Source organism: Paralichthys olivaceus, chromosome 5 (assembly GCF_024713975.1).
Source record: "Paralichthys olivaceus isolate ysfri-2021 chromosome 5, ASM2471397v2, whole genome shotgun sequence".
In the NCBI taxonomy this organism is placed as follows: domain Eukaryota; kingdom Metazoa; phylum Chordata; class Actinopteri; order Pleuronectiformes; family Paralichthyidae; genus Paralichthys; species Paralichthys olivaceus.
In genome coordinates, this window is record NC_091097.1 from 5,227,938 (window position 1) to 5,242,975 (window position 15,038).

General features: G+C 36.2%; 1 protein-coding gene across 2 annotated transcripts; it reads left to right on the forward strand.

Moving 5' to 3' along the window:
• Positions 1-1,257: 1,257 nt before the first annotated feature.
• On the forward strand, positions 1,258-14,204 carry LOC109633991 (splicing factor U2AF 65 kDa subunit-like). 2 transcript variants are annotated; one of them, XM_069525200.1, is made up of 11 exons: positions 1,258-1,448; positions 3,085-3,259; positions 3,964-4,067; positions 4,589-4,740; positions 4,867-4,983; positions 6,269-6,407; positions 6,507-6,586; positions 10,411-10,533; positions 10,613-10,699; positions 11,013-11,266; positions 11,953-14,204. In XM_069525200.1, exons 1-11 carry the CDS (start codon positions 1,292-1,294, stop codon positions 12,182-12,184), a joined length of 1,620 nt encoding a protein of 539 aa, XP_069381301.1. In that variant the 5' UTR covers positions 1,258-1,291; the 3' UTR covers positions 12,185-14,204. The 2 variants fall into 2 exon arrangements, with proteins under 2 accessions (XP_069381301.1, XP_069381302.1); XM_069525201.1 differs by having other exon boundaries at positions 1,259-1,448; positions 11,013-11,255.
• The last annotated feature ends 834 nt before the right edge of the window (positions 14,205-15,038 follow it).

The following is a 15,038-nucleotide window of genomic DNA, read 5'->3' on the forward strand; positions in this document are numbered from 1 at the left end:
GCAACACCACTGAGGGAAAGTAAATGCAAATAGTGACATATGTGTCAGTGCTCATGTTTAGCTCCTAAAGGGACACATCACTATTTACATATTTCCATTCGTTATATTGTTTTTTAATCAATGTTATTGTCAATGATAAGAAATGTTGGCCATTGATTTTGTTTAATTGATCTTTTTTTTAACACACTTCATATTTACAAGTGGTGTCATTTTAATACTACTTTTGTAAAGAAGAGAAGTTTTTCGTGAGTATGTTTGTTTGTTGGTCTGCGTGTGTGTGTGTGTGTGTGTGTGTGTGTGTGTGTGTGTGTGTGTGTGTTAAGAAATTAAAGGCTCGAAAATTCTGCCAATCAAGTTATAAAAGAAAAGAATCAGAGCCGGATGCTGTCCTCATCACAATAAAAGCATAACATATGGACAATATCTACAGGTCCTGCAGTTTATTTGAAGATTATTTATCATTTCCACCTGGTTTGTGTTATTGTGTTATCATCACAAAATGTTCCACTGGAGCAGGAATTGTATTTTATTTATTTGTTGACAGGTTTTAACGATTTGATGAGAATAACTTGGTGATGGAAATAATTGCGAAGTGAACCTGGGAATAGTGGTGGTAACTGGGAATTTAATACATGTGAAGTTTAATTGCATTTTACGTCAAACTACATTGTATCTATTATTATTGAATGTTTTTGTATTGTTGCTTGTGTATATAGAAAATAAAAACTGTGTTTAATATAAAAATAAAAAGGCCAAACATTTTCTCAAACTGAAAAATAACAATAATGCCACTCAGTAGAAAAATAGCACCAAATGTCAAACTCTCAAAGATATTAGTTCCCTTAATATATAGAGATTTTTTTCATCAAGATCTATTGATTATATATAGCATATATTCTGTTATAGTAATAAATATCACATTTTCTCCTTTAAACCCATGTATAACCTGAGATAGATTATCAATACATGAAAATAGAAAGAACATAAGATTATTTATATTAAAAAAAAAACACACAAGTGATATTAATACATAACAATAGACAAAACAAGATTTTTTATATATAAACATAGACAAGTAATGAGATTATTGATTAGTGATACATGAACAACAAGTGATAAGATTATATATATACATAGTGAAGTTGGTAAAATGGTGCACGGTGATGAAATGTCATGTATTAGTCATGTTGTGTAAACTGACCCTTGATGGCTGTGATCTCGGGTCACAGTGTTATTTTGAAGGATGACCGGATGCAGTGTGTTTACTGTGTGTGTGTCCGGGCTCCGGCAGATGTCAGCGGGTTTTTGTGGTCCTGGCATCGAACCGCTCGGTTCATCTCTCCCTCCTCAGACGTGCCGGACCTGTTCAGTTTCTCTTCGCATCAAAACAACCGGAGAAATGTCGGATTTCGAGGAATTTGAGAAGCAGCTGAGCGAGAATCGACAAGGTGAGAGTTGTGACTGGAAACGGTTGTGACGCTGCTTGTTGGCGATGAAGCGCAGATGTGCTGATTATTTTATGAATGAATAACGCGGCTGTGACTCAGCTCTTTCCCCTTTCATGTCAGCATAATTCACTGTCTCACCTTCACCCGCACTGCCTCCATTCAGCCGCCCGGTCCTTTTTACGCACTATTTCAAACGCAGTCTGGTACCGGAGTGGATTTACTGCGCATTCTCCTACGCGAAACAACTAGATACGAAACTCCATCAAAATTGTACGTGTTTTTATAATCTCGTCCTCTCCGACAAGGATACTTAAGTTGCGAAAAATGACCCGATGCTATTGTATGAATCAATTTAATGTAGCTATCAATTCGGCTTCCATTACTAAAGGTTAATACTCAAATTAATTGCACTTTTCTGTCTGCTCAGTTTCTCCATATTATTGTGAAGCATTATTACACATTGGGTCACATAAGACTGGTACGTAAAGCAAAGTTGATGATGTTGATAGGGAACATTATTATTATTATCATCATTATTATTATTTGTAGTATTATATAATGTTATTAATATTGTTGTTAAACCAGTGGCATGATTTTTTATTTATGTTTTGGATTTGGATTTGGACCAAATATTCTCAAAAAGTCAGATTGCCAGATTCTTTGGTATAATTGTCCCTTTTATTAATATTTAATATCAAAAAATAATTAAAAAAAACAGATGAGGAACAAAGTCTATACTGTTAATGATAATAGTAACTTTATTCATAGATTTATTTGAGTTAAGTTTTTTAACGTAAAGAACAAAGCACCACACAACAGAAAGTAAATGGTTGAAATGCATAGGGAACCAGAGCTTTTCATTATTACATTAATGAGTAGTAATAGTGTTAATATTCTTTATTTGTGCAGATTTATTAAAAATTTAATCCACTATTTTATGTCACAATGCTTCACAATCATGTGAAAACTGAGCAGATGATAAATACACATAATAATTCTGTGGGTTGAAGGAAAAATCATATTCTTATTTTTAATTGAATAACTTTTGTTATATTTTATTTTGTTTCATGTGATGAAAACGGAATATTTTTAGTACTTGGATAAAATGTCTTCCTGGACTTTAGGGAAATGTGTTTTCTTTTTTATTCCTCTGCTGATTTTTTAAAGTGCAAGCAATTCATAGAATGGCAACAAGTGATAAGCCCACTCACGCAGAGCCACCAGGTGGGTCAGATCTTTACCGAGTACCTCTTATTAATTTGATCAAAGGTCTCACATCTCGTTGTCTCTGACATTCACTTTCACCAAGAAGTGAGGCCACATTAAACTGTCAAGTTTCTCAAAGAAATATGATGCAGCACAACACAGAGGAGACTGAAGGGTATCAGAGCTTCTCTGTTTAATAGAAAAGATGTGTAATAGTCTTTGGCTTTAGACTAATGTGTAAGTGTTTTAAAACCCAATTAAAAACACATGAATGATAACTATATAAATGAAAATGTTCGTCTCCTGAATTTAATATTTGCAGTCCAGTATCCTTTATACAGTAGTACTCACCAGAAAAATGTACATAGATTATAGGCTGACATACAGGCCAGTAAATATTGCTTGTTGCTGTCTTTTTATGATCACACAGAGCGAGAAAGAGAAAGACACAAAAAGAGGAGTCGCAGTGGCTCTGTGGTCCGAGCCGACAAACACCGCAGCTGGAGCAAAGACAGAGGGAGCCACAGCCGAGAGAAACGAAGCCGAAGCAGGGACAGGAAGAGCCGGGACAGAAGGAGCTTGTCCCGGGACCACAAGAAGCACAGGTCAGCGGGTGAAGCTGCTTCATGCCAGATGCACCAGGCAGGATTTTAATGGGGGAAATAAACCTGTCTCAACATGAATCACACTGGGTCCATCTATATTAACTGAAACTCAAATACTGTATGTACCTGTACCTATACTGTGTACTAGAAATCCATGTACTCTGTTCTCAGTAAAACATTTTAATAGACATTTGTCACTGCAGTCATAGAAAGGGAACCACAGGTGAAACTGCTCACTAGTTCACTTGGGGGCCTCAGACACATATTCAACTCTAATATCACCTTTTAAATATTTTTTTCTTTATTTACACTTCCTGCTGTTACTGAACAACACCATCATTCATTTCATTTCATTTCATCAATTTTGGTGTGACCTGTTGAAATCTAAGTCCAATACTCCCTCTGTTGTATATGTGTGGTCTTCACCACTGCCTGAGTGAAATATCAGGGTCTGTAGCTGCTAAATGCTCCAGAACTCTGTGTCTGTCTTCTGTTTGCAGCTTAAACAGAAGCACGAGAGATTTAAGAGTAAACCAAGACAGTAAAGCCATACTGTGATTCTGAAACTGAAGGAGCTATATTGAATTCAGCCATCGTTAATTATTTTTCTAAAAATATCATGTTTAAAACAGATAAATACATTGGAAATGTACATAAACTGACTGCTGACGTCTGTTATTGTTCTGTTCTGTTTTTGTGTCTAGTCACTCTCCAAGGCGAACAAGGAAGAAAAAGACCTGCAAATACTGGGACGTGCCTCCTCCTGGCTTTGAACACATCACACCAATGCAATATAAAGCTATGCAAGGTACTTACACATGTTGTCTTCGCTTGTTCAGTTTCATCAGATGTCACACCTACCAGCACTTCTCTTAGGGGCTTGCATACATTAATTTTTTCAAGCCTGTGGGAAGAGCTGAACAAGGTTGCGTCCTGCTTCTAAACAGGGTAATTGGTGTCAAACTTAATATTCCTTCCGGCAGTAATAACTTAAATCTGAACAAAACTCACATTAAATATATATTTTTACATTCATTTTGACTTATACCCACTGAAGATATTATATCCAATGTCCATCATGAATACAAGTCAATATATTTACTTGAAACATTTTTTAAAAGATGCTAAAGAGCTATTACGTTTTTACTTTTTCTTCATTGTCAAAAGAATCCAGTGTTAAAAGCAAACACAAAGTACTAACGGCAGATTCAGTGAACTTTTAATGGATGATATTAAAAATAATGAAAATAAATTATAAAATTGAATTAAAAAAAGGATTAAAGGTTGTAGAAGGTATCAGTGCTGCTCTCTGTTTAATTCTTTCCTCAGCGGCCGGGCAGATACCAACAATTGCTCTGCTGGCAACATCCACTACCACTGGAGTGGCTGCGGCACCGACACAAGTACCCATAGTTGGCAGTCAGATGACAAGACAAGCCAGACGGCTCTATGTTGGAAACATTCCCTTTGGGGTGACTGAGGTAAAGTCTCCGGTTACTCTTCTTCTTCTGTTAGTTCCAGTGACTGTGATGTCTTTACCCAACACAGATATCTTCATGTCGCAGTGAGTCCCGTGATCACATTGCCTGTGTTTTCTTTCTCTGCAGGAGTCCATGGCTGAGTTCTTTAATGCTCAGATGCGGCTCGCAGGCCTTTCACAAGCTCCGAGTAACCCTGTACTCGCTGTGCAGATTAATCAGGATAAAAATTTCGCTTTTCTTGAGGTACGTGTTTCTGACACAAAAAAGAGATAAGGCTGTAAAATTCCATATTTCCATGACTATCATAGAAATCCCATGAAAAGACCAAGTATTTTCTGTGTATAAGCTGACTCTGTTCCACTGCTGTCTAATTATCAATTTCAATTATTCCAGTTATTTTCTATATGAGTAAAGATTTAGTTAGTGTGCTGCTTATCTATTATTGTGTACTTGACCTTTGCCAGCAGCATGGCTCTAAAGATGGCAAAGTCTGTCGATCCATGTTGGTCCAGACTGAAATGTCTCAACAATTAACAAATGAATTGCTGACACATTCATGGTCTTTAGAGGATGACAACCTTTTATGATCCTGTGAATGCTTATGATGCTCCATCATCAGCGTTTAATTTAGTCAAGTTGTGACTGCATACCTGTAACCTTAACTGCTGTGCCTGAGTTCAGCCGTGCAGTGTTTTTGCAGGAATGTTCACCGTCTTAGTCTTGCTGAAGACAGAGTTGACCTCCCAAGGGGGGGGGGGGGGACTTTTCTTTTTGAGCTCATTAGATGTGCAGTTATTTATTAACAATAAATCAAATAAACATGACAGATCAGCAAGAGCAACTATAACCTACAGGAAACTGCTTCAGCTTGAAAGGGGGGAAAATACGAGTGAGCTATTAAACAGCAGAGATCTGTGGCGATTGTATTATTTCTGTTGGATCTGTAATCAGCCAACAACAAAAATGAGGATAATAATAACTTGAATGGCACTCAGTGGAGCTCATGCCTCCACCGAGGCCAGACAGTGTCCTTAAATTCAATCACACCGAATTGCACACACGCATTGATATTCATTTTTCTTAAGTAAGCCAGATTTTTTTCATCAACATCATTGTTAAACTCGCACAATCTTAAAGAAATTGATGAGAAAAAAAAGATTCCTGGATCCACTTCTTTGTCTGGATCAGCGCCATAATTTAATCAGTTCTCTCTTGGCCCACATCCCATCTGTCCACCAAGTTTTGTGGAAATCTTTTCTGCAATTTGTGTGTGATGTTGCTCACAAACAAAGATAACCTCCATGATTCTCTTCATTTTATACTTATCAAAAATCTATGGTCAACACACACATGCATACAAAGTGTGTTAATCTCTAAAATAACAGTGACAATAACTGAGACCCGCTGATGATGCAGAACATTCTTCTCTTTCCCGCCTCTTTCACACAATATTAAAAGTTTACATCGTGTCACTGTGGGGAAACTTTGCAGCAGAAGTCTCAAAGCATTGTTTTTTGTTTTTTTATAGTTCCGATCTGTAGACGAGACGACACAAGCCATGGCCTTCGATGGAATCATTTTCCAAGGTCAGTCTCTGAAGATTAGACGACCTCACGACTATCGACCTCTACCAGGTATCTCAGAGCAGCCAGCGTTTCATGTCCCAGGTTTGTTCCAGCAGTTTCGACCAGCAGTAATAACAATTCTGTTAGGGGATGTAGAACTTTGATTGGACTTTTAACCTTTAATTTCTTATCTCTGTTTAGGTGTTGTCTCCACTGTTGTTCCCGATTCCCCCCATAAACTGTTTATTGGAGGCCTGCCAAACTATCTAAACGACGACCAGGTATTGAACTGAAAACAGACTGAACTGGTGAACTCATGTTTCCTCTTTTTATTTTCTCTCACTTGCTGAGGTTTTTGTTTTGACACACAAGGACAAAATATGTTTTTTCATTTCTTTATGACCTGATAAACCAAAAATATGTTGTGGTAACGAGCAAACATGCGAAACAAGTCATATTATTGAATCAAACATAAAACTATTACTGCAAAAACAAAACAATTTAACACAGAATAAGGAAAACAGATAAGGCTTACTAATTAATGTGAATATGTTTCTTAAAATACTCACAATGGAAAACTTCTACAGATAAACAAGCTATTTTTCAAAATAAATCTCAATAACATGGATCGGATTTTACATGAATGTTAAAATAATGCTTTTTGTGACTTTATTACCTGAGTAAACTGCTTATACCTGCTTCATGTTAAGCTACTCATTTAGTAAAGGTAAGCAAAATCCAGTATATTCACATGAGAGGTCGATAAACTGATATATAGTTATTTCTGTGTGGTATTTAGGCCTGAATGTTTCATTGTCAAAGAAAAAGTCCACCTTAAGAAATCCTCTGTAAAATGTAGTAGTAGTGAAATAGTTTTAGTTTTCTTTGTTGTACTGAGCAAAAATGTTAGTGAAGCAAAATAATAAGTTATTCAGCATAAAATCTTGATTAATAAATAAGGTAACTGATTAAATTCATTGTATTTGTTAATTTCTCATATAGTAGCAAAGTAGGTATATTACGTTTTGAAGCTAATGAGGGACAATGGACATCAAACAACATTATCTTTGGTTTGTGGAAATTGTGATTATTACCATGAAGATATTAGTTCCCAGAGTTATTGTATAAGCAGCTTATACAAAGTTAAAATCTTATCATGTTCCAATCAGTCAGTGAAGATTTTGATATATGAAAAAAAGACTACTGACTATGGACTGTAACTAAAGATGATGACACATTTCGACTTCCTTTCACTGTACAAAAATGAAGCCAAAATATCCTTTATATGGGTGTCGCCATCTTGTTCGAGTTTGGGCAGCAGTGATCGTGAAGGGAAGCACGCTTAGTCTTGCACTGAATCAACTCAGTCTCAGCTTTCAACCAGGTGTCTTTCATTTCATCAAATAATTAATTTAAACCTAACTTATCAGAAGCTTAAACAGTTGAACAAATGCAAAAAAAGCAAAAATCATTTCACATCTTTTGACTGGGGAGGCGCTGTTTACAACCTAAACTGCAGCCAGCCACCAGGTGATGTTTTGGCTGCCGTGTCTTCCATCTTTGTTTAAAGTTTATGCTATTGACCACTTAATCTCACTTTTAACCTAAAAAATCCTCATCTGCTCACAATTCTACTCACCACCTACTTTGAACAAGCATAGTCTCTGTCTGTGGTGGTTATTGAAATGCATTATGGGTCACAGGCAGTATGAGAGAAAGTGGATACAACATAATGTCATCAAACAAATCCAGAAATACAGTGTAAATGATTCAAATTAAAGGTACAAGAGGACTTGAGGTTGGACTTTTTCACTTGAATATGAACATTTACAGTGAATATTTGCTGACAAGCTGAAAGACTTGAAAACTTCTGCAGAAGGATCAGTTTGACAGTCGAGCTCCATCGTGTACAAAGTGAATTTAATTCTAACTGTCCATTCTGTCTCATTAACTCTTAATTAGTTTACAGAGCACATGTTGCCTGATGTATATATTCACTAACGTTTTATTTTTTTTGATTACTTGCAGTCACTTCCACTGCGTTGATACTCACAGCTCTTTCATTTTTGTTCCCCCCACTTTGTCCCCAGCTAGGGGCCTGTAAGATCGTTAAGTCTGCGCTCATAATTTGTTCAGTAGTACTCATCTACTGCTGCCATGCCAACATGTAACACAAGGCAAGTAAGACATTCTGGTCCTCACACGGATACACTTCGAGCCAGCAGGCTCCCTTACTGGCTACTTTCTTTCTCCCATCATGCTTTTGGAGCGCGTTTAGGACCGGGGGATGTAGTTGTTGGTGGTGGTTACTTTTGATGGGGTGGGGGGTGTATTATTTTTTAAATGTAATGGTAAGACTGTATGGATGCTCTGGTGGAGTCACACAGTCAGTATTCAAACTACTTTTTTTTTTCCTTTTTTCAACATTAAACTGCTCAGTTTGTTCTCATTATGTATATGAATGAATATGAGACAATTATCTGTTTATTCTATTCATGTGTAAAACTTAGAATAAATTAGAGATGAAACAATGAGTCACTTAATGAAAAAGTCAATCAATGTAAAATTAAAGCAACACTATGCAACTTTTTTTTATCTTAAACCCGCAGCTTGATCAAAATGAGTTTAATGGTTCACTGATGTAGAATAGAGAGAATGTTTCCTCTTTCATTCCTCAGCCGCAACGTCTGTTTTACTTTTGGGTGAATGGGCTCAATTTCGTGATAATGTCAGCTTCAATTGCCAAAATCCGGTCCAGCATAATGCTGAACTGTAGATCAGTTAAAGACTTTAAAATAATTAGACACCAGCGTTTATCTCCAATATTCACTGAGGAAACTATTAAATGTGAAGAATTCAAAACAGTCTGGCTTCTGCTTCAGGAAGCCCGGGATCATTGCTTATATCCACCATTGGTTGTTTTTCATTCAGTGAATGGAACTACAAGGTCAATGCTCCACTCAACACATTGATCGAGTTTGTTCTTTCTCTAAGTGAAAACCACTTAATTACTCAGACACAGAGCCAATATAAATGTGTGGATGTTTTCCTCTCTGTTTAAAAACAAAAATTAAATTCCATTCACATAACCATTGTTTTACAAAATATCTCCATCCAGAGGAGAACGCAAAAACGACTCAACGCTCAAACGAGTATGCTTGGCCAGTAATTGGGGATCAGTGACACGTCGAATAGAAAAGCACGCTGGGGTCCATGCATAGACTGTATGGTCCATTTAATATTGGGCAAGGCACATAAACTGTGAATGTCAGTTATGTTGTGCAGTTATGCTACATTTAGCTGCAAACTTGTAAGTAGACCCATCAGTGCTAACCAAACGTTGAGAAACTGGTATCTAACCACCATTGCTCTGTTTGATTCACATCAATACACAGAAACAGTTTTTGAAAATTTCAGTTTTAATGACTTAAAATGCTGTTTGCATGTGGAGGGCCCACACACAAAGGAGCTAAATCCCCACATGTGGGTGATGTTGCTCAGTAAAAGTTACACAGTGTTGCTTTAACTGACAATAATTCTAAGAATTAATTTTTTGAATTTGTTTTTAAGTCTTTTTACAGCAAATTTACTGATTCCACTTCTCAGATGTGATCTTTGTTGGTTTCTTAATAAACGTAATAAACTGTTGATCTTTGGGTGTCGAACCACCTGTTGGACATTATAAGGAATTTGAATGGCAGTTGTAAGGGGTAGCATTTAATACAGACAACACAATGAATAATAATCAAGGAAAATAAACAATCTGCAGGTTGATAAATCAAAATTATCATTAGTTGCAACTTTATTGCTGATGACCCCAGTCATTTTTATCGTCAGGAGATCATTCTGCTCAGACCTTGAAAGGCAATTTTACACTCTACTGATTCCTCTTTTCAGAAATCAGCCTCATGATGCAAAATCTAAATGTAAACTTGTATTTAATCACATACACTTTGTTAAATGTCAGACAATTTATATTTTCAGTCCATTCCCTGTTATTTTGAGTATCAAATGGACATTTAGAATTCATTCTGTATAAAATAAAATATTATGGTCACTATGAATTATCAGTCTCATATGTTGCTGTCGGACTCTTTTTGTGCAGGTGAAGGAGCTCTTGACTTCATTCGGGCCGCTCAAAGCGTTCAATCTCGTGAAGGACAGTGCCACGTCACTGTCAAAAGGTTACGCCTTTTGTGAATATGTCGACATCAGCGCCACTGATCAGGTAACAGGGTGTGGGCCTTCTCTGAGCTCATTAACTGTGAAGTTGAGCTGCTGCCCAGAAGCCTCTCTGTGTTCTCCAGGCAGTCGCTGGGCTCAATGGAATGCAGCTGGGAGACAAAAAGCTGATCGTCCAAAGGGCGAGCGTCGGAGCTAAAAACGCCAACCCTGTGAGTGATATATATGTATTTTAATTTTCACACATTTGCTTTTTCTGTCTGTGACCTATAAATACGTCCTTCATTGAAAATAGTAAAGAAAGCTTGACTGTAATTGGATTTGTTGCCTCCACTATACAGGCTGTAATGTTCTCACATTGGCAGGTGGTGGAAGTGAAAGGTCAAAGGAGAAATAACTTCCAACATGTTAATTAACTCCACTAAAGATTCAGTACCAGACAGAGGAAGGGGCAGGAAGCACCGGGTATTTTTTGGGGGGAAAATAAATTGCTGACGATGTGTATGTCTATTCCTCTACCCGCAGACCTCCATCATAGAGACCCCAGTGACGCTGCAGGTCCCGGGGCTCCAGAGGCTGCAGAACTCTGGCATGCCCACGGAGGTGCTGTGCCTTCTCAACATGGTGATGCCCGAGGAGCTGGTGGACGACGAAGACTACGAGGAGATCCTGGAAGACATCCGCGAGGAGTGCTGCAAGTACGGCAGCGTCCGTTCCATCGAGATCCCCAGACCTGTCGACGGTGTAGAAGTCCCCGGCTGTGGAAAGGTCAGACCTGTGTTAGTACAAATATTTTATTTATATTTTCAAGTTTAAGTTAAGACTTTGCCATCTCATCATGTTTTTTTTAATTGTAAACAAGAAAATATTACAATTTGGTGAAAAGAGTCGGGGAAGAACAAAAATTTTGGTGTGGATGCATAGATTTTATTTCACCCTGGGAGCAAATATCATGAGATGTCTTTGGAAATACCAGGATCCAAATTCCTGGCATGTTTTTTTTTAACATTTTGTCCATACATGAAGTTTGTCAGGAGCTTTACACATGTGAAGAAGCTCAGAGTTTGTTTTAATTACCTCTACCAAGGCGGTTATGTTTTCGCTCCTGTCGGTTTGTGTGATTGGATTTCTCAAAAACTACTGAATGGAATTCCATGAAACTTGGTGGAAATATGGGACGTGGGACAAGAGAGTACTCATTAAAATTGGACGCAGATTCATACATTTTTTAGCCACACTCTTTGACATTTTCCCGGATTTCGAGTAATTCATGGTCTTTATTTAAAAAACCAGGCACATTTAGGGAACTGACATCTATGGGTGTGTGAAATTTGATGTGGCTTGATTGGATTTAAGGAGACTGTTGGGCCTTGGTGGAGGAATGCGCTCTACTGAATGACATACTAGTTTCTACACATATCTAAATTCTTGCTCTGATCTTCATACCTGTTGATTTTAATTTCAGATCTTTGTGGAGTACATCTCTGCTGCCGACTGCCAGAAAGCCATGCAAGCCCTCACCGGCCGCAAGTTTGCCAACAGAGTGGTGGTCACCAAATACTACGACCCTGACATGTACCACAGACACGAGTTTTAAAGCACAGGCGAGTCTGACAGAACATATCCCTCCTCCTTTCATAAACTTGGGTTCCGTTCCTCTAAATGTTGTGAATGTGTCCACAGAGACTGGACCTTGAAAATACATTTTATTACATCTTCTACTTAACAAACAGCAGCGTGTGTTTCTTCAGTACTTAATATTTAACTCCCAGCTTTAGCCTAATACCCCTGCAGTGAACTGAACTCATCCTGAATTCCAAAAAATCTTATCGTCTATGTTACATTTGCAGTAGAATGAATGGGACATGTATCTTATCTAAACCTGAACTAATACTGCCTGACGATGCCAGAGTCACTGTCTATCAAGTATGCACTAAAATGAGAAAAAAAAAATTCCCTCCTGAGCACAAACATTATTATTTTTTATTCCAGAACCAGACTTGAGAAGTCATCGTATGTTAATTGTGAGGTTATGAGAAAAAAAGTTATTTATTTATTCAGGTTTTCCAAATGAATTATCTTCCTCTGTACATCACATATTAATGTTCCTTAAACATATATGTTGCTGTTACCTTTGCTCACATACTTACAATAGACCAAATTTCGACTTGTTTTATCCAAAGTGAGAAGAAACAGCCTCAAAGGTCATACTGTAAATATAAAACATTAATATCTAATATAATAAAGAAATATAAAACTCTGCACACTGGAAGCTATTTCAGTTAGAAAACTACACTAATAAAATATGAAAAGACTTTATCTTACACTGTTGACTGTTTTTAAAACCCTCCCGCAAACAGTGATTGTCCAATCATAACTAAACTACCATAACAATACGCGAAGGCTATATAAATGTCAAGTACATGTTTTGTTCTAACTAACTACAGTCATTTGTGCTGGTATATGGCATTATGTTACAAATAATCACAAATAGCGGTTCCGTTTAACCACTGTAAGGTAACTGCTCCTGGGTGCTTAACTTATCACAGTGGGTAATCGTCAGTAGTTTTGCAACCAATTTATGAAGCATTGTTGATGTTAGCTTAACTCGTTCTGTAGCTACTGCTGGAAAAATCTGACAGTGACAGTTTCAGCTGTAAAAAATCAGCAGTCACTGGATAAAAAAAAACGATTAGCTGCTTTTGTCTGTTTTAAATCAATGAGCCTCTGCAAACAGATAATTTAAATGGTTAGTTTGCAACATTATCATAGTAGCTGAGTGTAAAAAGGGAAACTTTATCAAAAGTTGAACTCTCATAGAAACAATAATGGGGGTGGAGGTTAAAAACAGTTGATAGTGTTTCTTGAACCAGCAATAGTCAGTTTGTTGTCATAATCAGATGAACAAATTTGTCTTCATGGCCTAATTTAAACAATAATATATATATATATATATATATATATGCACATAGTAATGCACCTTTAGGTTTTGTAGATAGCATAGTAAATACATTTTTAAGCTTAAGTCTTTATGTGCGGTTTTGCACCTGTTGAAGAAAATATATTAAATTAAAGCATACATTTATTATGAGATATTTATCTGCTTAATAAAGTACAGGCACAGATTCACTATCCATACAAATACATGATGACTTGGTTTACAGCAACCTATCTGCTCTGTTTTAAAGTAAACTATGTTTTTCATGTAATTAACAGATTATATCAAAATATAATAAAAAATACAGTATTTTATACATTTTTGGATGACCAGAAATTTTAAATCATTTTTGTTTGTACAATCCCTGCCACTGCCACTGCCTTGAATAAATGCGTGCATCCACTCTCCGCCTGTTTGTGTCATATTATTCTAGCTCATTTTGTTTTACCTTTGACATTAAATTAGTCATAAGTGATGAAAGGTATTTGTTATGGTCCTTGAAATTTTATTTTATTTTTTTCAGATGTAGCATTGTTTTGTCTGAATTTTAAAAACAAAGACAAACTTGGCAACGATGTAATGGATTTCAGGCATACAATAACTACCACTCTTACAAATGCTCTTTTGTGTTGGATATAATATATAACACAGGGTTTGTGTTTGTGGTTTTGTTTGTGTGTTGACGTGAGGGGAGTTAACTGTTGACCTGATTGTTTGTTTTTAATTTTGTTTTTTCTGTTGGTGGTCGACAGAATAAAATAAATTATCATGTAACTTTATTTACTGTATATGAGTATACACTTCCCTCCAGTGGTCACAGTGAAAACTGCACCTTCGTAAAATTCGAAATAATAATAATGATTATTATTTGATATAATTCTATTTTTCCTCTTAACAATATGAACAACTTAGTGTAGCCTAATTGTTGCTTATTTTGGGAAATAATTGTGTAAGCATGTGGATTTTCAATAAAAATGTCAAAGCAGTTACAATAAATCAATAGCTGCTAATAAATGCTGCTATTACTTTTTTCTAATACCGCCTATATATTTACATAACAGATACATTAACTGTTATATTAAAATGAATAACAAACTATTTTAATTTGAAGGTTGTAACTGAATTATGTAAAGTGACGCTTATTTAACATACTTTGTATTGAAATATTTCATTTATATCTGTATACTATTTATATCTATGTCATGAAAGTTTTTTTTTAAATAAAAGTAAAAGGGAACTTTATTTCTAACGCGGCTTTTATTTTGTAGGTTGTGACCGGATGCTCTACATTGATGCGATGTAATGCAAAGTTTTTTATCCAGCTATAATTATTATTATTTTTTTACATTTATATTGTTTATATATATATAATTATAAAATCGTATTTTGAAAAGGAAAAGAAAAATACACTTTTGTTTTAGGTGGTTTTATTTTGTAGGTTGTGACCAGATGCTCTATCAAGATATTATTACATTTGTATGTATGTATAATGTATATCATATATGTACTTAATGTATAAATCATAAAATCATATTTTGAAAAGGGAAAGAAAAGGAGACCTTTTGTCAGAAGTGTTTTTATTTTGTAGGTGGGGACCGGATGTTGTGCGCTGG